The sequence below is a fragment of the Terrapene carolina genome, unplaced genomic scaffold (genome assembly GCF_002925995.2).
Source record: "Terrapene carolina triunguis isolate 2854851 unplaced genomic scaffold, T_m_triunguis-2.0 Scaffold234, whole genome shotgun sequence".
Taxonomy (NCBI): Eukaryota; Metazoa; Chordata; order Testudines; family Emydidae; genus Terrapene; species Terrapene triunguis.
In genome coordinates this window covers 12,129,643-12,153,719 of record NW_020664585.1, presented here as the reverse complement: position 1 = coordinate 12,153,719, position 24,077 = coordinate 12,129,643, and the positions used below count along the sequence as shown (strand labels likewise).

General features: G+C 41.9%; 1 protein-coding gene across 1 annotated transcript in view; it reads right to left on the bottom strand.

Annotated features, from left to right (window-relative positions):
* Positions 1-24,077, bottom strand: part of ADGRD1 (adhesion G protein-coupled receptor D1) — a 251,344-nt gene that overhangs the window by 52,543 nt on the left and 174,724 nt on the right. The window contains exons 18-20 of the mRNA XM_024205752.2: positions 22,299-22,452; positions 6,244-6,310; positions 3,378-3,444 (exon numbers count right to left, since the gene is read on the bottom strand). Of these exons, the coding sequence (XP_024061520.2) occupies positions 3,378-3,444; positions 6,244-6,310; positions 22,299-22,452 (288 nt within the window). The remainder of the gene's footprint in view (positions 1-3,377; positions 3,445-6,243; positions 6,311-22,298; positions 22,453-24,077) is intronic.

Genomic DNA, 24,077 nt, shown 5'->3' with positions numbered 1-24,077 from the left:
AGCCCTCTAAGGTGCAGGAACTCAATGCCCTGTAGTTTGCTTTGTGTGGGGATCTTTTTGAAGAGGCATTAAAAAATCCAAGAGCTGTCTGTTCTGCACACTCGTTAATGATCCCAGTACACTTGTTCATAAGAGCAGAGGTTTGCCTCTGGTATCTTTGGCCAAATTTCCCCACCACTGACCCTTTCAGAATTAAGAGCAATGTGGGGGCTGCTCTGATCTCCACCAGGTGGTAAGTGTCCCCCAAGAACTATCCAACAGCTGGGGCTCTGGCCACACCAATCACTCACCCCCAGCTAATGTAGCTGGATCCGAAGCAACCCCCTGTGGTGTAGGGGGATGCTTAGGATCCAGCTACATTAGCTGGGGGTATCCCTGGCTGGAGGGACATGGCCAGTCTCTGATCCCTTTGCACTGCCAGAGTGGTACAAAGGGAGCAGAGCAGGGCAGAGAATCTGGCCTATGAAATATAATATAAGGCATCCACTGTATAAGTGGTTTGCAGGTATTTTCTTTCTATGCCCGCCTCTCTCTCCTCGGACTTCAAAATCCATTGGCCAAGGAGGACTGCAGTTGCTCTTGCCAGTCATAGCATTCATAATAAATGATGGCTTAAACCATGCACATTAATAACCTCTGCTTTGAATGTTTTTAATTAACTTTTACATTTACAATATTACTGTTTCCTCCAGCAAATGCAGTAGAAATCTGTACTCAGCAGGCAACTATTTTGGCAAAGATTTTGTTCTGTTTGTTGATCATAAATATTTACTTTGAATATTTGAATATGTATTTTAAATCACTGGATGGCTCAGGAGAGAAACGTGGATCCATGCGCCTCTAGAGTGTTAGTTCAAATCTAGCCCAGTTTATGTAGTGACTAAGGCTTGTTTCTGATGCTTGCCTAATGGCTGAAGAAGCAGTTGTGAATAATAATGCCAGATAGAACTTTTCATCACCAGGCATTGGTCTAAATCTGTCTCTCCTATTACTATATGTTTCTTTGGCATTTATTTCTACAGGGGCTATACATTATCACAAGACTGTATTCTGGAACTAATTTATAGCTATTATCTGAGATGCTTTGTGTATAGCGGTCCTCATTAAAATTCCAATAAATTCTCTTGCAAGTAGTTACTGTTACCATGGTATTTGCATTATTCCCTAGGTAGTCACAATACTACAAATATGGAACACTGCAATAATATGTATATGCAAAGGCAAGGTTATAAAGATTTTAATGGAAGCCACCATAGTTTGATTTGAGTGTTACTATTAGTAACAAAATAGTTTCTGGTTTTAAATTCATAAACTGTATTGGTTTAATAGCTGCCTACAGTAGGATCTGTGATTTTCCTATAACTTGATTAGTCAGAGCTTCATAATAAATAGTTTTATTAAAAGTACTGTAGCTCTGCTCTTGTTTCAAATACTGCATATTATGCTGTGTATAAATAAACCAGAGGGAAAAAAGATACTTTACTAATACGGAACTTTTCATTTTTTTAATATTTTGCTAACATGTATTTAAAAGATATATTATTGCTATTTTAATAATGTAGGACCTAACTATGCATCCATGACTCACATTGAAAATCATTATTCATGTGAGTAACTCGTAGGAGTAAGAGTGAGACCACTGGTCCCATAAACACTAAGGACAATTTAATAACATAGTAACAATCCCATTGTTTTGAAGGTAGGCACCTAAATAACTTTGAGGTTCTGGCTATGGAACTTCATACATAGAAATGAACCACGAAGTTTGAATTTGGACCCAAGTTTCCTCAAAGGAGGAGAAGCTTTGGATTCATCTTAGAGAGATGAACTTAAGCTGAGAAGTTTGGATCCAAATCTGACCAGCCTCAAAGTTTGAATGGGATCAGAGTCAGTGTTCTAGGATCAGGCCCATCTGCAGACATGCCTCATTTTTAGGCACTTAGAAAATGACTGGGCTTCACATATCCTGAATTCAGCTCTCAGGCTTCCTATGCAATGGATGGAGGGAAATAGGTGCCTAAGAATGGGTTTCACAAAAGCCAGCACGCTGAGGGAGGTAGCTGCCTAAGCTAGCCCAGGGAAGATGCCAAGGAGAGGGAGCATGTCCTAAGCCTCACTGCTATCAGGGAGTTTGGTGCCTAAATCCCGGCTGGAGTTAGGGTTAGTCATAGCTTCATAATACCTTCCTCTGCTTGGGAGTCTCTGCTGTGAAACCTCTCCTGGAGTCAGGAGGTACCTAAGGAATTTCTTGCAAGGTGGCGGTAGACCTCCCTCATAACTTTTAGCCCAGTGGTTAGAGCACTTGGGAGGGGGAGACTGCTTCAAGTCCCCCCTCTGACTGAGGGGGAGAAGGGATTTGAACAGGGGTTTGCTACCTCTCAGGTGAGTGCCCTAAGCGCTGGAGTATGGATAGTTTGATGTGAGGCTCCCCCAGACTCTGCTCCATTTTGGATAAAAGAGTCATTGGCTCAAGGTGACTGGATCCTGGGCGAGTGCTCTAACCACCAGGCTATGGAGTCTTTCTCATGGTGGCACAGCTTCAACGGGAGAGGCTGAGGGAGCCCCCACATCAGAATATCCCATAACGCAGGGGTTATAGCACTCCTGTGAGCGGTGGAAGAGCCCTGTTCAATTCCCAGGCCCGTGCCTCCTGCTCCTCCTCTTTCCCCACCTCCAGCCATTTTTGTGAGCACAGGTGAGGGGACCAATCCGGTAAGCATGACCAGAGCGTATTGCCCGGCTTGGGCCCACAGGGGAGTTAGCGGAAGAAGAGCTCTCTTCCCCTGGTTTCTGAATCACGCTGGGGCTTAGGCATCCAGACACCAAAAGTGGGGCAGTAATGCACGTACTACAAAAACTTAGGTGCCAAGTGAATTTAGGGTTCGTCGGCAGCTGAGGAGTGGTTTTGTGAATACCAGCATGTCTGGTTCTGGGATACAGGCACCTAAAGTGGCAGTTAGGTGCCTCAGTCCCTTTGTGAATCTAGCCTATAGCATTTGATTGGAGGGACATAGGTACATTTAGAATACAGCAGGCTTTACTGGTAGGTTTTTGTGTAATTTTTCCCATTAGAATTTCAGTGGCTGTTGCAGCTTAAGGCCTATCAGCATGGAGACATGTACTGTGGACTAGTGAAATTAACAGTGTAGGAATCAGCTCACCTAAACAAATACTAACAGGACAATCTAAGTAAAATGAGGGCATTTGAACGAACAGAAAGAAAATAGCTCAGACCGACACCATGCAATACCATCGATTTCCGTGGGGCTACCCAGTGTTACTGAGGATGGAATTTAGGCCTGTGCCTTCAAGTAAAACCGCACTGTGGGACTGAAGCGCATGTGCAATGAGAGACTGGTAGCAGCAAGTATACATACCACAATTACAAACAATGCTGGGGCCACAAAACCCCAGATTGCGCCGTTCTCCAGTGAAAGCCAGCAACTGCAGGGAGAAAGCAGAATGGTTACTATCTACTCACTGCTGCAAGATCAAACATGAGGACATTTAATTAGCAATGCACTTAATGAGAAAGAGAAGAAACTATGGTACAGAATGGCTGAGAAATTCTAAAACCGGAAACATGGATGGAGCTAATTGCATCCTCCTGCTTCCCCCCACTCCTCCTACTCAAGAAGTCTCCGGCAAGCTCTCTCTTGGATTTGTATATTGCATAGGGAAGTCTGCCTGCAATTATCTGCTCCAGGGTGCTTCAAGATGGTGTGAAGGAGACAGAGAGAGAGAATACCTCAAAAGAACAGGAGTACTTGTGGCACCTTAGAGACAAACACATTTATTTGAGTATAAGCTTTCGTGGGCTACAGCCCACTTCTTCAGATGCATAGAATGGAACATATAGTAAGAAGATATATATACATACAGAGAACATGAAAAGGTGGGAGTTGCCCTACCAACTCTAAGAGGCTAATTAAGATGAGCTATTGTCAGCAGGAGAAAAAAAAACTTTAGTAGTGATAATCAAGATGGCCCATTTCAGACAGTTGACAAAAGGGTGTGAGGATACTTAACATGGGGAAATAGATTCAATTTGTGTAATGACCCAGCCATTCCCAGTCTCTATTCAAACCCAAATTAATGGTATCTAGTTTGCATATTAATTCAACTGTCCGTTCTGGCAGCTGCACCATGTAATATGGTGTTTATCAGAAGAGAGGATTCCCATTGTCTTTGCAGCAAGAACAAAATCTAAGACTTCCTCTCTTGTTTTTCAGGCTGCTGGGGCGTGAGAAAGGGGATGGCAACTTTCAGCTTAGTTCTTACATCTTCAGTTTGGAATGGACAAAAACAGAAATAAGGAGTAATCCATTCATTTAACAAAGCCTGTATCATCCTGTAATGACTTAAGCACATGAATTACCTTACCCATCAAAATAAAAGTTTTTTCACGTGCTTAAATTGTTGCAGGATTAGGCCCTATGGTATTCTCTCAGATCAGTTTGCTTTTTCTGCTTACGATGTCCCATACTCAATGTTCAGAATTTTAATCCTAAAACCATCTCTAAATCTGGTTTACTAATTAAGATTAAACTTGTTTAATCAGCCAATCATCTCTTCTCTTACTACAGACATTCCCAGCCTCTGCATTATTGTATCCTTCTGACAAAGCACAGCCAGAGGGGTGCTCAGAGCATGTGTAACACTGATGGCTGGAAACATTTATGTCCACATAGAGAAAGGCATACTGCCTAGGAGACTGTGGGTGTGTAATATCATGCCCTTGGGTAGGTTGTCAGCAATGGGGACTGAACCTATGATCTTTTATTCTAAACCCATGAACCTCAACTGCCTGAGATAAAAGACCCACCTATGTTAGCCAAGGCTGTACCTGCCTAATCAACCTTTATCTGTGGTTCCGCCAGCAGTAGAGGGGGGCAGAGTGCTATGCTGAGCGGGTGTGATTTAGAAGTGGAGAGGGTTCAGAAGAAGAAAGATGCATCATCAACTCCAGCAATGGCCCCAATGCTTCCTCACTGGCTTTTACAGAAAGATATGGATCTAATTCAGGGATAGTAACCCTCTATTCCGCCCAAGACCTGTGATTCCTGGAGGTAGATTGCGCTTCCTTCTCAAAATCCTGCTCCCCAATAAGCAAGTATTTATAAAGAGCTTTTACGCCCTCCAGGGAGTCTTCAGTCCTCCAATCCTGCCTCACTACTCCTCCTGTCCCTGCACATTAGATCTAAACAAAAAGTGAACTCCCAGCTGACTTGACACCAAGTATTTTGAGAGACAGGGTGGGTGAGGTTATATATTTTACTGGACCAGCTTCTGCTGGTCAGAAAGACAAGCTTGAGAGCTTTCACAGAGCTCCTCTTCAGGTCTGGGAAGGGACCCCACAGTGTCCTAGCAAAATGCAAGATGGAACAGATTGTTTAACTTAAGTAGTTAGCACATATTGTAAGGGAAAATTCAAGCTAGAGTGGCCCGTTAACACCTCTGCAGTCATAGTCTACAACTACATTGCTTACACAAGTATTTTGGTTAGTTTTGTTGCTCTCTGATCCTTGTGTTTAGTCAAAACTGGAGTTTACATGTAACATACATGTTAAAAACAATGAACATCACCTAGCATGAACTTCCACCATCACTATTGATGGAGGCAGTATCTCTTTATGGAACAGAACACTATAATGTTGAGCAGTCTCATGGGGAACTATTTGTGGGTGGCTATTTCCTAACACGTTTTAAACAGGGGGGAAAAGTACAACAATAAAGACTAAGAACAGGAGAGCTGGTTAGCTGTTTCAGTCCAAACAAAGAATCCTTGAGCAATTCAGTTTTATTAGTAAAATAAATATGCTCAAAACAAAAGTTAACATATAAATACCCTTACATATGCATGTGTATTTATTACTATTATTGGTTGTATTACAGTAGTGCCCAAAGAGATGAATCCAAACCAGAACACTAGATCTAAGAATTTCTTCTACCATCTCATCCCCAAACTCTGAGGAAGTTCACACTCAGCTCTGATTATGGATCTGAACTTTCAGAGTTGGGCCCATCCCTAGTAAATGTGCAAATAGCCTCAATATGTAGACCTAACATGTAATGCATAAGCGATAAATAGTGCTAGACACCCTCAATTCCCACTGAAGTCAATGGGAGTTGTTGGTGCTCAGAATCAGGCCCCGTGGGAAGATATTTAGTATTAGTCCTGCCCTCCCCCCATATCTTACTTGTTTTCATATTTGAACCAGAGGTAGATCTTTCTGTACTCACTTTCCACTTTCTCCATAACAGTCCATGGCTGAAGCTGCAGAGATGATGCAGATCACCAGTGGGCACCCTGCAAAATTCAGAGATGGCGACAGTGTCAAAACTGCCCCCGATGCTTCCCTTCAGAAAACCAGGTAAATTCAGTCAATGTGTCCAGGAGCAATCTTCACGGGCAGCAAAACAGCTCAAATGTGTTTCAGAGTTACATGTGCCTCAGAGCCCTTTATGCAGCTACATTACACAGACAAGGGGGGGTGAGATAATATCTTTTATTGGACCAACTTCTATTGGCGAGACAGAGAAGCTTTCGAGCGTACACAGAGCTCTTCTTCAGGCTTTTCTACTTCAGTCATACATACCGAGTCAATGATCCTAATCCAAGCCTCCAAAAATAGTCCTAGAAAACAGAGTCAAATCTCCCAGGAGGGTTCACAATTAGTGTGGAGATAGCCTAGAAATGTCAACATCCAGTTACTCTTTTGAGCATCACAAATGGGTAGGGAGAGAGAGAGAGTCTTGAATAAATTGAACCAAGTTAAGATCCCATTCAGATGCCCTAAGAGGGTATAAACAACGAGGAATCCTTGTGGCACCTTAGAGACTAAGAAATTTATTTGGGCATAAGTTTTTGTGGGCTAAAATCGACTTCATCAGATACATGGAGTGAAAAATACAGTAAGCAGAATATATATTATAGCACATGAAAAGATGGGAGTTGCCTTACCAAGTGTGGGGTGGAATTAATTTGAAAACTGAACACTATCAAATTTTGGGGGGGGGAGTGGATGGGTCACTACAAAAAGTAATTTTCCCTCTGCTGATACTCACACCTTCTTGTCAACTGTTGAGAATAGGTCACTTCCACCTTAATTGAATTGGCTCGTTAGCACTGCCCCCCTATTTGGTAAGGCAATGCTCATCTTTTCATGTGCTATAATATATATTCTGCTTACTGTATTTTTCACTCCATGCATCTGATGAAGTGGATTTTAGCCCACGAAAGCTTATGCCCAAATAAATGTGTTAGTCTCTAAGGTGCCATAAGGGGACTCCTCGTTGTTTTTGCTGATACAGACTAACACGGCTACCTCTGAAACCTAAGAAGGTATGTTTCCTAATATGAATGTATGAGATAGCACTGAAAGATTTCTAGTGGGAGATATATTTGCTTAAAGTAAATAAATTACATTTCCTATCATTCCTGCTGGGAGGCAGGGAACGCTTGACAATGTTACATAAGTATTATACAGATTCTGACAACTGTGCTTCTGCCTTCAATGGTAACTGCATGCAGCTGGCCCAGAGCATAATGATGTCTTGTTATGCCACTTTAATAGTTTTCCAAGCTAGTACTTAGAAAGGAAGCAAGGTTTCTGCTGCCAACGGTTTTGAACACGGTAAAGCAGGAACTCTTTACCTAGCAAATGATTGTCTGTCAGGCCCCTATAAATGTCCCATCTAGCGAATAGAAAATGATGTGAAAATAGGGTGGCTTTTTAAATCATTTTATAGATTTAATAACCATATACCTGCTAAAGAATAAGATGTATAAGATTTTTTTTTTTAAATCTATGGAAGGGAGATAATTCAGTAATAAAACCTATGGAGTTTTGCAGTAACTTCTACAAAACCTTTTAAAAATAATTTCCATAGAATCTTATTGGTTTCATCCCAATTAAATTCCATAGGACGTTTCCAGAAGGCAATCTTGCAATTTTAGGCAGAGGTGTTTCAATTCTTAAGTGATCATTGCCAGGAACAATACATATTTATCAGTGACAAAAATATTCAACAGCCAGCAAGTAACACTGCTTGCTTCAGTGTTCTACTAGAATAACTTCAGGGTGGAGTGACTCCTGACTTACATCAGTGCACATGAGAGCAGAATCAGGCCCATGGTCTACTAAGTGCCACATTACAAAGTGAATTCTAAAGTCTAAAATATTGTCGTAGACAGTCATATTTTTAAACAAGGGAAAACCCTGTTTACTAATGTGTGATACCCAGAATAATCAATTGTACATGGCCCTGATCCATCACACTTGAGTGCTTTGCTGAATTGAGGCCCCTATCATCTTACCTAAGCCATGTTCTTGACAACCCCTCAAAGACAAAAGCCCAGGTTTTTACTGTTTCAAATACAACTGACTAAGGGCACATCTACACTGCACAGTTAAGCCGGCCATTTACCCAGATTTTAGTCCTAAGTGGCCTCCCCAGCCCCGCCATCTACACAGAAAAATCACTGACCTGGGTTTGAAAGTGCCTGAAGACCAGGCTATCTGACCCAGCTCGGGCCTCAGGTAGAATCTGGGGTCCACTTTAACTTGGGCTGAAACCCGCCCACTTTGTACTAGGGACGTGTGGTAAATCACTTGAGTGCTGGTGGTCCTCCAATGCCCTTCCCACACTTCCCCCAGAAGAAAAGGGCTAATTCTCCCACAATTGACCACAAAAGAACCCTGGAGCATCTCAACACAGAGAACTATGGGATATGCTCACAGACACACACACAGGCAAGTGTAGAAACATTGAGAACCCAGTAATGGGTATGGCTTTGTAGTGTGACTGCTCACACCTAGGCTAGGCTAGGTACTCAAACTCAACAAACCCAGTTAACTGAATGTATACACAGCCTAAGGGGGCGAGGACAGTCTTTCTTTTCTGTGATTGCACTGCACTTGGCACTATGAGGTCCTGGTCCAGGAATGGAGCTCCTAGGTGCTACGGTAATTTAAATAACAATAAGAAGTTGCTTGGCACTGGCTAATAATCCTGTGGTATGAGTTTTCTTCCCAGGGCGAACAGCCTTCACATGTCGATAATCTGTCTCATACACAAGAAGTACTTGTGCTTCCTAACCCTCGGGATGCTAGCCTGCCTGTTTTCCAAGGCAAATTTCAGATAGTCACAGGATTTAACTTGATTATTTATCAATTTTAATCTGCAGTGAAGAAGAAAATTAAATACAGAGTTCCCTAGCAAGATAATAAAACTTATACAGATGAAGCGTAGTGCAGTCATCTGAATAACAAGAACAGTTAATTCAATGAATGTAAAATGGTCTACAGCCTACAGTGCAGCATTCGTCTTTACTCTGCAGTAACAGGCTATTAAAAGATAGATGGGGGTGGAGGTTAGCATTTAAAATAAATTAGAATTTTGTTACCATGAAAGAAACATATTGTTCTCTGAAGAACCAACCATTTGAGACATCCTATAAAGGTAGGAATCAAACGTATTTAGCCTGATGAGGTCACAAGATTTGATCTGGACTGGAACACTCCTATGGATAATATAGTACACAAAGATATTAATGGTATTTGCTCAATCCTTGGCTTATGAGTAAAAACTGCAGGTGAGCTGTAAGAGTCAGACAACATCTCAGAATAGTTAATTCTAGGAACACAATAGCAAAAGTACTAATGCGGTGCTAGTACTATTTATCATCCATGTAAAAATGCCAGTTATGCTTTTTTATACAGTATTTGTTTTCTCAGTTGAGATGTTATAAACATGTTCACCAGCCTTACCCCAACCTTTCAAATGTATGATGGGACGTGATGAGCTTTGCATTAGGGAGTGCAGCATCAGATACAGGATGTTGTACTACACGAGTCTGTCATCTAAGCAATGGCATTCGCAACATGCACACCTCTGTAGTATCAGCGCATGCTATGCAGCACTGCATATTAATAAGCGAGTATGGGCCCACACTGCAACATAGCCTCAAACTCTGGACTTCTGGGGAATAAGCAAGGATGGGTCAGCCTCAGGACTTTTGGTTCAGTTCAGATAAGCACCCAGATGTCACCCAAAGTGTATCTGAACTTCTTGGGCTGAAAATTGAGTGTGAACTATCTGTCTCATAGTATTATGGCACTTCTGTTTCCACTCTCAGCTGGGACAAGGAAATGCAGAAGTGCATGAAAATGAAGATCTAGAGAGAGAAAAAAGTTATCCCAAATGTTGGAATCCCAAGGTTCGATTTAAGTTCATTTTCAGTTTGGGTCAGTGATTAATCTAAATCACTTCATCAATCTCTAGCACTAAGTCACAACCTATTTCGGTGGTATCTGTGCACAGAGAAGCCTCCAGTCATTACTCAGACAAAACTCACTTTGAAGTCAATAGGAGTTTTCTCTAAATAGGGATTATAGGATCAACCTTTAAGTCAAGGACCCGAAGAAAAGTTTGGTGTAAGCTTGAAAGCTTGTCTCTTTCTCCAATAAAAGATATTACCTCTCCCCTACCATGTCCATCTTAATTCAAGCAGCAGTTACTTCAATAGCGTCCCCTCTCTTCTTTGGCATTAAACCGCCTATCTGTTCCTACAGTATACTGTAGTTTCTGAGTAGCAGCCGTGTTAGTCTGTATCCGCAAAAAGAACAGGAGTACTTGTGGCACCTTAGAGACTAACAAATTTATTTGAGCATAAGCTTTCCTGGGCTACAGCCCACTTCTTCTTCTGTAGTTTCTATTCACTTTATGGTTCTGACACACTAATACAATTTAAAATGGAAAAACTACTTATAAAACTTCAAGCCACTTTTTTGGACTTTCTTCGACGTAGAGGAAAAAAGCAACAGAAGATTTGAATCTGGACCAGGAATGAGTCTGTCCTGTAGAAAACCTATGGCAGATTTTTGCTCTTTCATTGTAAAGGGTTAACTATGACCTTTACAGAGAAAGAAGCAGCAGCAGGCAAAAGTGAAAGAGGAAGTTACTCACCTTGTGTAGTAACGATGGTTCTTGGAGATGTGTCCCCCTATGGATGCTCCACTGTAGGTGTATGTGCACCCCTGTGGTGTGCCTCTAATCGGAGATTTTTGGTAGCAGTGTCCGTTGAGCCCCTGCATGTGCCCTCCCTCCTTTGTGGTCTGCCTCGAGGCTATCTAGCACTGCACAGGCGAACCCCCCTCACTTCCTTCTCAACCGCTGAGCCCTATAGAGAACTCTGAAGTAGAGGGGAGGAGGGTGGGTTGTGGAGCACCCATGGGGGACATATCTTGAAGAACCATCGTTATTGTAAGGTTAGTAACTTCTTCTCCTTCGAGTAGTGTCCCTGTGGGTGCTCCATTGTAGGTGGCTCCCGAGCAGTACCCACCACTGGAGGCTGGGACTTCTGAGTGGAGTCTGTTACTGCACAGAGTACTGTGGAGTCAAAGATGGCGTCCGGGTTCAAATCTTCTGTGATTGCATAATGTTCTGTGAAAGTATGGGCAGAGGCCCAAGTCGTTGCTCAACAGATTACTGAGATGGTCACATTCCTTAAAGATATCCCCGAGGTAGAAACGGACCTCATGGAGTGCGTATGGACTCTGGACAGAAGCAGGTTGCGCCCTTGATAACAGTGATAATGCAACCAGAAACCCATTTGGATAGTCTCTGAGCTGATATCACAGAGCTTTTGGATCTTTCTGTGGATGAAATGAAGAGTTTAGGGGATTTCGTTAAGTCCTCATTCCTGTCCAAGTAGAATGCTAGTGTCCTTCTAACGTCTAGCATATGCAGAATTGTCTCCCTGTTGTCACAATGTGGTTGGGGTTAAAAAACAGGGAGATGGATCTGTTGATTCATATGGAAAGTGCAGAGAAAATAGGGAGAAACTTGGGATACGGTCTTAGAGTTACTTTGTCTTTTTAAAAGGCCGTGAATGGTGGGTTTGCCATCAGGGCCACTATTTCTCCTATGTGCCGAGCTGAGGTGCTGGTGATTAGAAATGCTGTCTTCATGGACAGATGTGAGAGAGAGCAAGTTGCGATGGACTCAAAGGAAGGTCTAGTCAAAGCCCTGAGAAATAGGTTAAGGTCCCAAGTTGGAGTGGGTGATGTCACATGAGGGAAGAGATTCCCAATGCCCTTAAGGAATCTACGCATCAGCGGGTGAGCAAACACTGAATATCTGTCTACCTGGCAGTGGAAAGCCATTTTCACTGTGAGATGTACCTTAAGGGAGCTGAGTGAGAGTTTTGACCTCTTGAGGTCTAAAATGTAGTGCAAAATCAGAGGGAGTGAAGATGAGTTGGGTCTATGTTTTTAGAATGACAACAAACTTGGAATCATTTCCATTTTGTGGGTTAGTATGTTGAGTGGTCAACTTTTGGCTGTGTAGCAACACGTCTTTCAGCTCATCAGAGCATTGTGCCTGGAATCGGAGTACCCTCAGGTTGGGGTGAAGGATCAGCCCATTGTTTTGAGAGAACAGGTGAGGAATGGGCCGAAGAGGAACAGGAGGGCATATTGCCATCTGTGTCAGGTAAGGGAGCCAGACTTGTCATGGCCAGGAGGGGCAATCAGAATAACTCTCGCTTTGTCTCGTTGAATTTTCAACAGGACCTTGAATAGAAGAGGAAACTGGGAAAAGGCGTAAAAGAGGGCCCTATCCCATGGGAGGATGAGGGCGTCTCCCAGTGAATGTTTCCCCAGCATAACGAGGACATTTCTTGTTCCGGTAAGTAGCGAAGAGATCCATAGTCAGGGTTCCTCAAAGGGCGAATGCACCAATTCCAAAGATTGAGTGCTTCTGTGCAGAGGGAGGGAGATCTGGCACCCCTTGATGATTTATGTAAAACATCCAGGTCATATTAAGTCCATCATGACTTTTGTGTGGGTATTCTTGATGAAAGGCAGAAAGTGTGCACAGGCACTCCTGACAGTCCTTAGCTCCAAAAGAGTGATATGGACAGTCACTTCTGTGGAAGGCCATTTGCCCTGAACCTTGTGATTATGTAGATGAGCTCCCCAGCCTATTAGGGAGGCATCCGTCCCAGGGTGGTGAGTCTGTGTAGCGAGAGGAATGCTCTCGCTTGTACTGCATCAAGGTTGGTGCTGATAAACTCCAGGAACTGTACCAGGGTTAGTGCACCGCTACAATGAAGGGAACCTTGAAGAATACCCTGGGTGGAGCAGTCTGTACTGCTGATGGTCCTGCCCCAAAGGTAAACCATAGGAAATCGCCTGTACGATGGTTATATTGAGATATGGAAGTAGATTTTTTTGTAGGTTCAGGGATGGAAATCAATCTCCTTGCTCTAGAGCTGATATAATGGCTGCTAGTGTGACCATCTTGAACGTCTGCACCTTCCCATATTTGTTTAATGCCCTTGGATCTAGAATGGGCCTCTAACCTCCCTTTGCGTTGGGGATCAGGAAATAATGAGAGTAAAACCCCTTGCTCCTGAGTTGCACCAGGACTGGTTCAATGGCCCCTAGGCATAACAAATGATATATTTCCTGATTAGGTAGGTTCTCATGAGCCGGGTCCCTGGAAGGGGGATGGAATGGGGGAGGGACTTTAATTGAATGGCGTAACTCTTCAAAATTATCTCCAGGACCCATCTGTCAGAGGTGATATTCTCCCAACTGCTGTGAAGTAGGGCCAGGTGACTTCTGAAGGGGCGTGACAGGTGTGTAGGTTGCAGCTGATGTTGCAAGGTGTAATTGTTCAGGCCTTCAACCAACCTGTCAAAAGTGATTAGCAGAGGTGGTTTGAGAGGTCGTGGACTGGGGTGCGGACCGCTTCTGCTTTTGAGCCCTGGTCCTCCTACACCGTGGCTCGTAACAGTGCTGAGATGGTGGGTATTGAGGAGGTTGTGACCTGTGCTGTGGCTGAGAGTTATATCTTCTCTTCTGTTTCACAGTGTAGATTCCCAGGGAGCATAATGTGGTCTGGGAATCCTTCAGGATGTGGAGAGAAGAATCTGTCTTCTCCACGAACAGTTTGGGCCCTTCAAACTGGAAGTCTTTTGCAGCTCTTTAGGCAATCCAGAAAGGTGTAGCCAAGAAGTCCGCCTCAGTACCACTGTCATGGAGACCGGATGGGCAGCTGTATCAGCTACATCCAGTGCTGTCTCTAGCACCCGTCTGGCTATTAACTGACCCTCTCTAAGAATGGTCTGAAACTGTTCCTTTTGTATCTCCAGTAAATTTTCCAGAAATGCATTGAGTTTCCCATAATTAATGAAATTGTATTTGGCCATGACAATTTGGTAATTCGTAACTCTAAACCGTAATGTTGCCGACAAATACACCATCTTGCCAAGCCCGATCCTATGGGGTCAGTTTGGCATTATGTTGCTTGCTTCATGCATTAACCACATCCCCTATGATGGATTTGTGTTGCTGATGTTGAAACAAAGTCTACCTCTTTGGAAGGGATGTAGTATTTTTTTTTTATTATTTTTATTTTTGGCTCTGTTGCTGATTGATGCGATGGAGTCTGGTGTCCGCCAGATGACTTTGGTAGGATCTAGAATCACCTCATTAATTGGGAGGGTGGTTGAGCAGGAAGTGAGTGGGATTCGCCTGCGCAGTGCTAGATAGCCAGCTCAACGGACACTGCTACCAAAAATCTCTGATTAGAGGTGCAGGGGTGCACATACACCTACCGTGGAGCACCCATAGGGACACTATTCAAAGAAGCAGCATATTTATTTCAAGCTCCTGGAAAGACCAAGTTATTGCCTAGCTGGGAAAAGTATATTCTCTAATTTGTTTAGCAGGAGTAGAGTTAATTTCATTTGATATTTTTTTTCCCATTGGGTTATCCCAGCCTTAGAGAAGGGTGCTGGGTCTAACTCAACCAAGTGGCAGCAAATAATCAACCTTCAAATGGATGGAAACTAAACGCTCAATTCTAAATAGTAATTTAAGGGAAAAGAAAATTGCCTGCAATGCTGGGAATGGGTTAAGTACAACGTTCCACTGCCGTAGCTTCCCACACAACAACCAATATCATCAATGTCTGACAAATGGGTGGGAGGGGGAAGGTGTTTTGAAAGTTTTGATATATTGATCTCTATATGTTATCCTGAATCACCAAGGCAACAGAACATTTTTCCAACCAGACTCTAGCTATTTTTAAAGGTATTATCTTCTTAGAATCCATCATCTTTTGAATTACTGACAACTGTAGGTATGATGAGTACTTTTTGGACTGATGATAATACACACAGACTTCAGATGATTCAGAACATTTGGTAACTTGTCTCTCTGCTGAATTCATTTTACTGAAGTAGTTTCTCTCCGCCATCACAGAATATGGTAGGATATTTCTGATATTCAATCCAAAGCTTACTTGTTCCCATCTTCTGTCAGATTTTGCCTCTAGTTTCAACAATTCATTAATCCAGATGCTGCAAAACTTTACTCACACAAGAGCTCCAATGGGAATGCAGATGCAAGGACTATTTGCTTGGGTTTGTAAAAATCAGACCCACCTTTTGCACACTCCAGGACCTATGAATGTGCAAAGGGTGGTCTTAGTCATATGTGAGATAAGACTGAATGATGAAGACAGGGGCAACCTGCTTTGACTGGTCTCAGATGAGGCATCCTCTTCAATAGCTTTAATTCATTTTGGGTCAGTATCATGCTCCAGTTGGTGAAAAACTGGCCACACCTGTCAGGCATCAGGAAATTCACATACACAAATGTCTTAAGGCCACAGACTAGTTTGCAGTGCAGTGGTCAAAAGAGATTCACTGACTCATTTGCTATGCTTCTACAGTTGAACACAGATTTGTATGAAGAGACAAACCTTTATGGCTTCTATAGTAAATATTCATGGAGATGAGTATTTTGTTTGAATCCTGTTGCAATATTTAGAAAAATTTTCTGGTATTAAATTATACTGTCACACCAATGAGTTGTCCTGCTCACTAAGAAGCATAGCACTGCTCCCAAATGGAAGTCTAGGAAGCAGATATCAACCAGCGAAAGCTTCTAAGAAGTCAGAAAAAGAAAGGGCAGCTGCTGTTGGGGGGGAATAACACAATGTGATTCTTTTGACTAATAGAGATCCATTTGAGACTCTGCTTTTATGTCTCCAGTACAAGTATGACCAGAGTTCAGTTCTTGATTTATCAAATGCTTATTTCAGAGCCAAGTGTCTTTTGCCAGAGCTGAGAGGGTTTGATTAAAATGTATAAACCCCTCATCAGTTATATATTTCCTCCCACTGTACCTCCATCATGTTCATGAACAGCTCAAACTGAAGCTCTATGTGCATTAATACATGAGCATACAACACCATTACCACATTGCAATTGAAGGCAGTATTGACTGGCTTGATGTGTAATTAAACATTTCCATCCACATACAAAGTCAAGATGCGAATAATATGGGTTAGCAACTGATAGTTCCAGGTGTCATTCGCATCACTCCTGTCCCTTTGATGGCCCTATATGTTTAGTATGGAAGTGAGAGACTGCAATGTGAATAATATATATATATACGCATACATACACACACACACACACACAGAAGTTGGTCCAATAAAAGATATTACCTCCCCCAGCATGTCCACCTTAATTCAAGCAGCAGTTACTTCAATAGCATTCCCTTTCTTCTCTGGCATTAAACCTCCTAATTGTTCCTACAGTCTACTGTAGTTTCTATAGTTCTGACACACTAATAACATTTAAAACAGTATCTATATCGATAGATAGAAAGATATATGCTGAGGTCCATTAACCAGCAGCATCCATTATCAACTCAGTGGATAGCAGAGCCAGATTACAGGCAGTGAATGGTAGTAGCACAGACTATGAAAGTACCCACTGGTATTCATCAAGTGATAAATAACCTGGGATACACCTGACTAGTTAAATTATTTCAGGGCTGTTTTGACACATTTTCAACAATGACATGATGTCAAATGTGATTAAGAAAACCCAACAGCCAATTCAAATTCAGGTTTCTCTAAAGCAATACAAAACAATTTCCTAGCAGCCTGATTTGTAATGACATTTACATTCCTTGGGAAGATTTCACTTGTCTCAGAACACTCTAGGCTTGGCAGTCAAAATCTACCCATTTTTGAAACTGAGCTACCTGTAAAAAAAATAATGTTCAATGCAAATTTTTCATGAGGGAATTTATCATTGTTGGATGCGCTCTTATCTGCTGTCTGCCTGAGTCTTAGCTACACTTCAGGGGGATTTGTGGACAGTCAGTGCATGCCAACATGTCTGACTTACACGCTACCTGCCAAGAACAACAACATTAGGAAAAAAAGGCACAAAGGCCCTGTTCTAATATAGAACCTTCCACTATTTGTTCCCTAGTGAATTTTGTGTTGGCTGTCTAGTTACACTGCAAGCTCCTAGGCCCAGGACCTAATCCTACAAACTTCTACTCAAAATACCACTCAAGGCATTTATTTAGAAGTCATTGTGTATGCACTGCAATAGGTTAGGTCACATTGCTTTTATTAAATACATGCTAATTATTGCACTCATATTGCAGTATTTCAGGTCACACTGCAATAATCTGGGGCACAATGCAATATTTAAAGCCAGTGGTACACTCATGTGAGTTATCGTTGCTTGACAATAAGTGTTTGCAGACTTGGACACCATGTTTTTCCTTGTGTTGGGTACATTACTGGGCAGACCACTGCCACTTTTACAAATAATAAATGCTAATATTAAGCATAGGGGAGCAGGAAAAAAAGGCTAAACTTACATTCTTATACATACAGATCACAGACAAATGTATCTTCAAGCAGTAGTTAATGAGGAATTGTTTGTTAATTAAATGTATCAAAGTTTATGCTGTAAGCCAATTCCCCTATGAATGAGATTCATATCCTTATTCTTCATAGTAATAGATATTTTTTAAAAGCCTCTTCAAACAAGAACCATGTGAAACTTGCCTATTTCACTTCCCAACAGTTTGTAAGAACATTTTCTTAGATTTCGATCCATTTGGGCATTTCGGACATTAGGGGTTCAAAAATCTCAATCGAAAACTGCCTTTCTGCACGGAAACAATATGAACCTGCAAATCTCATGTGATTTCAACCCCAAACCACAAATTAGCTCAGGCTTTCTTCTGGTTAGGCCTAAATTCACACAAATGATCTATGAACCCCAGTAAACCTGGTATAAGTTTGTAGTAAAACCTGAAATGGGGGATAAACAACAAGGAGTACTTGTGGCACCTTAGAGACTAACACATTTATCAGATGCATGGAGTGGAAAATACAGTAGGAAGACACACACACACACACACACACTCTCTCTCTCTTCCTCAGCTCTCATCCCCTAACGTCCCTGCACTACACTGATGACATCTTCATCATCTGGACCCATGGAAAAGAGGCCCTTGAGGAATTTCAACAGGATTTCAACAATTTCCACCCCACCATCAACCTCAGCCTGGACCAGTCCATACAAGAGATCCACTACCTGGACACTACAGTGCAAATAAGCGATGGTCACAAACACCACCCTATACCGGAAACCTACTGACCGCTATACTTACCTACATGCCTCCAGCTTTCATCCAGACCACATCACACGATCCATTGTCTACAGCCAAGCTCTAAAATACAACCGCATTTGCTCCAATCCCTCAGACAGCGACAAACACCTACAGAAACTCTATCAAGCGTTCTTAAAACTACAGTACCCACCTGCTGAAGTGAAGAAACAGATTGACAGAGCCAGAAGGGTCCCCAGAAGTCACCTACTACAGGACAGGCCCAACAAAGAAAGTAACAGAACGCCACTAACCGTCACCTTCAGCCCCCAACTAAAACCTCTCCAGCGCATCATCAAGGATCTACAACCTACCCTGAAGGATGATCCCTCACTCTCACAGATCTTGGGAGACAGGCCAGTCCTTGCTTACAGACAGCCCCCCAACCTGAAGCAAATACTCACCAGCAAATACACAACACACAACAAAAACACGAACCCAGGAACCTATCCCTGCAACAAACCCTGTTGCCAACTCTGTCCACATATCTATTCAAGGGTCACCATCATAGGACCTAACCACATCAGTCACACCATCAGGGGCTCGTTCACCTGCACATCTACCACTGTGATATATGTCATCATGTGCCAGCAATGCCCCTCTGCCATGTACATTGGCCAAACCGGACAGTCTCTACACAAAAGAATAAATGGACACAAATCAGATGTCAAAAATTATAACATTCAAAAACTAGTCGGAGAACACTTCAACCTCCCTGGACACTCAATAACAGACTTAAAAGTGGCAATTCTTCAACAAAAAACTTCAAAAATAGACTCCAACGAGAAACTGCAGAACTGGAATTAATTTGCAAACTAGACACCATCAAATTAGGCCTGAATAAAGACTCGGAGTGGATGGGTCACTACAAAAATGAAAAACTAATTTCACCATGCTAATTTCCCCCTACTGTTACTCACACCTTCTTGTCAACTGTTTGAAATGGGCCACCATGATTACAACTACAAAAGTGATTTTTTCTCCTGTTGAAAATAGCGCACTTTAATTGAATTGTCTCGTTAGACCTGACCCCCCACTTGCTAAGGCAACTCCCATCTTTTCGTGTATTGTGTATATACATCTTCCTACTGTATTTTCCACTGCATGCATCCGATGAAGTGGGTTTTAGCCCACGAAAGCTTATGCCCAAATAAATTTGTTAGTTTCTAAGGTGCCACAAGTACTCCTCGTTGTTTTTGCTGATACAGACTAACACGGCTACCACTCTGAAATGGGGGAGTTTTTCTTGGTGGTTCTCCGGTTTCTCTGAAAATATTTCACAGGACTTTGCTGACAGCACTGTAGGACAGCTTTAAAACTTTTTTGGAAAACAGCAGCTGTCAGATGCATGAGTGGCATTGTAGGCATATAAATTGGTCATTCTTTAAGGAACACAACTCATTTAAACCAATCAGATTGAAGGATGCATTCCATAAGTCTGTACGTGACATTAATTCATGGAAAGTTCGTTGGCATGGAGAGATGGCATCTCACCATCTCCAGAGGAGGTAGGAGGAAGTGGGGGACATCTTCCCAGCCCTAAGTTAAATTAAATTCAACAAGTTTAACACATCTGCTGTGAGGAGTGCAGACTTTTCCCTCAATCAGTTACAATATGGGCAGTCCACTAACAGCCAGATGAAGTAGCAAAGTGAGTTTAATTTCAAGATGCAAAAGGCTTGTATGGTTATAATTTATAAAGTGGAAAAGGTAACAGCAATAAAAAGTCTTTAGACAAGCAGGTCAAACATGCATGAAAATGGAAATTCAGGGTCAATGGCTTAATGCACGATTGCATTCAACCAGACCGCCCCCTCTCTCTCTCTCTCTCAGAGCTCTTATCCCAAGGGTTCGTATTTCACCTGCAGAGTCAGACTCAAAAAGAACCTTATCTGAATTTGTTTTCCTGATTGTTGAATTCATTTTAGATCAGTTAGGAAAAGGGCAACGAATAAGATTTCTCCCTTTCTGTCTCTCTCTTGTTGTTTATTTCTCCTAGAAAAAGTCAGCTTAGATCCAGTGTCCAATGTGCAGTGAAGTTCTGTTTTTAACCAATGTTCCAGTTGGGGTGACTGATTCCATGTTTATTTATTATTACGTGAGTCAATAGAACCATGGGGAGAGGGGGGAAGAGACAATGTAGCACCACTGAGAACGCTTGCGAAATGAAGCGATTTTCAAAAGATTGACTAGAAGTCAAGCTTTGACAGTTTTGCTTGGAATTTTTAATTGACTTCTATTTTCACCCAGACACAACAGTGAAGACTGGCCAGTGAGGAACATTCATTGGCCATCGGCAGTGGAACCAAGTGGTGGTGGGAGTCACGGCTCATGCAGCCAATTAAAGAACATTTGGAGAATGATAAGAAGAGAGTTAACCAATAAGAGTGTTTGTTTTCTCCAAGGACTTCCATTATCTAACAGAGTCACTGATTAGCTGGCATGTTCCATAAACACCAGCTGTTCTCCCTGGGATTTTCTCCAAGGCAACTGACAAAGCTATAAATGGATTTGATATATCTAACCTTTCACACAGAGGCAAAGTGGGGAGAAGTTTTAACTAATTAATCTAGAGTTTGCTCCCCCAATATGATGGAGACCATGTTACCCAAGAATGTGTATCCAGAGGCACTTTGAAGAAAATTCATTAGAAGAAGATTTTTTTAAAAGGAAAAGAAAGTGAGGAGCAGAATAAAAAGGTCATGCTGAAAAAATGTAAAGTAGGAGCAGCTGAAACATGTAAATGAATGGCATTGCTACTGCCAAGGCCTGCAGTGTGGAATAGGTATTAAATATTCCAATTATGACTGCAGTAGGTTTGTATTATTGTTATAATTGGTTTTGAGTCAGCTTCCAAATGAATCAGTGGAGAAAAGATAATGCCTATTTTAAAATATTTTTGAAATTATCCATAATGATATAGGTATTCTGTTCTTTGTTATCTTTTCTCACGCCTCCTTTTGTCCCAGTATATCACTTTCCTTTTCTTCTTCTAATTGTGGAGCTTTGCCAAGCATCATTCACATGTCTCCAAAACAATGAGAGCAAGATATCTTTTGTCTTGTGTGAAGAGTTTTGAATAAGATAGGCGTAGTGGGCTGTTTTTATTCACTTTGCCATGCGTGCAGCTCATATTTTGGATCCTGCATTTGAAAAGTAGTGAATTGACCTGTTCAATATTCCTGAATCCTACGATCACATTTTTAGTCTTAAATCTGGGTTCTTATGTAGCACCTTTCACATAAGGATGTCAAAGTGTATTACAATCATCAGCTAATGAAATCTCCTGAACTGTTATATCCATTTCACAGGTGGGGAAATAGGGGGGTAAAAGGTGATGTTCCCAATGTCACAAAATGAGTAACCAGAATAGAACACATGGGTATTGCAAGAGCCCCACTTAGTCCGTTATTGGCTTTATGACTAAGAATCAGATCCAGCTCACAGAGAAGTCAAAGGAATTGATTCCATTTGCTTCTATGGGATTTGGATTAGGATCTATATACTTCAAAGTATGGTCAGAAAAGTGATGCATCTTCCTACCTAACAGACCTGCTATTTGCAAAACAGACTGATCACTGTTACAGCTGCTTCCTTCTTTTGTCTATTTCAGAGACACTTTTAATATGAGAGACGGCACATCAGATAAATAACATGGTACAATGTGATTTTAATGCTGTCCCAAAGTTCAGCTTTATCTACACTATATAAATTTGGTGGCCAGGATTCATATATGAGCTCTTATTGCAGGTTTAAAAAAAGATGAGGAGGAGATTGTTATTAAACACTTACCCCATCCAATCCCATAGTAGTATAAATGCTTGCTCTCTTCTGACCCAAACACTTTGATCACCATGCTGTAGAGATGAAATCCTTCCACCAGCATCCAAGCAAAAGCACTCAGGAAGAAGAAATGAAGGAGAATGGCCAAGATTTTGCAAGGCACCTACCATATGAAGCAAAAAAAAATAATTTGTCAAAAATCTTAGTGAATTTTTCCCATAATCAGTTTGGGTTTTTTATGTTTTCACACTATACAAAAAACCACACTAGAGTAAAAGGATAGTAAAGAAAAATAATAAAACACAAGAGAGAGAGCTTCAAAGTGACATCTCTAAGGAGCCCAGTCTGTAATTAGAAAAACTAGTTGACAAACCCATTTGTATCAGATGGGCTGAAGAGAACCAAACCAGATGCCTGTTTCTGTGCCCCCCCCCCCCCCCCGCCCCCGGCATACCAACCACTCCCACTGAAGTCAATGAGAGTTAGAGGCATTCAAGGGTGCAGCATCAACCCCCTTGGTGAGGTAGTTCTAGAGACAACTGAATATGAGATAAATAGGAGATTTGGAAGCAAGGGGTGACATGACTTGTGGTAGGAGAAGGAGAAGCTGAATTTCTCCAAGGGTTTAGTGAAAGTCAGTGCATGTGGCTTTCAGGAGATATCTCAACAAAGTGTCAGATTTATCTCAGGCCCAGGTTTTTAAAAGCTATTTAGGTGTTTTGCTGTGCTCAGCATTGCAACACCTAACCAGGTTAGGAGCCTAAGTTTTATTTTCAAAAGTGATGTAGGCACTTAGGACCCCAAATCTCACTGACTGTCCTAAATCAGTTAGGCTTTGCAATGCTAAGCACAGCAAGGCCTAAATACCTTTAAAACTCTGGGCCTTAGTTTCTAACTTTATCTTGCCAGTGAGTCCCTCCTTAGTCTGCTGTTCCTCATATTTAAAATAGGACATTTGGACTCAAACGTATTGTATTTCCAATTGTGTCTTTCCCATTAGCCATTCAGCAAGTCCACAAGACTCTCCATTCACTACATTACATGTTAAAAAGTGTCCAAATTGGCTTATAATGAGCCATAGTTAGGTCATGAGTTATAATTGCCTTATGGTAGTCATCAAGCTAGTATTACACACTTGCCCGTCCAATAGCATCCATTTCCCAGGGTAAGTTACAGTGCCCAATGTACAAAGCCATATTTGCCAGAAATGGGTCTAGTGGTTAGAGCATAGGACTGGGAGGCATGTCTACTGAGTTCTTTCAGACACCGTGAGCCAGAAAAATTCTGGGAAAAGGAAAAGTGATGACCTTAGAGAAGGATCCAGGGGAGGCTGCGTCTTTGTGAATAATATAATGTTAAGAGCCCGGGTGAACACAGTAATAGTCTCACTGGCCAACATGGCATCCAGAAAGTAGGGGAGTCCAACTTAGGTAAGGAGAAATAGTAATTTCAGTTTTATCTATAAAATGCTTTGAAGATAAACAAATGAATTCTTGATAAAGAGAGGAATGCCCGCTAGGAGTATGTAGCTGAACTAGAAACGTTCTTCTTAGGTCATATTCAGCTCAATTAGACAATGTTCATGAGCTTCATACAGAATACAGGAAATATAAGCATGGGCTTTAATTGTCAACTTCCCCTAAGGGGCTGACACCGTAACTGTTATCGCTGATTATTCCTCAAAGAGATACATTTTCTGCCAAATCCCATAACTGCCTGTCTTATAAAAACAGCAACACCTAATCCTATGCTCTTCCCCACTCCCCATGTATGCACACAGCACACTGC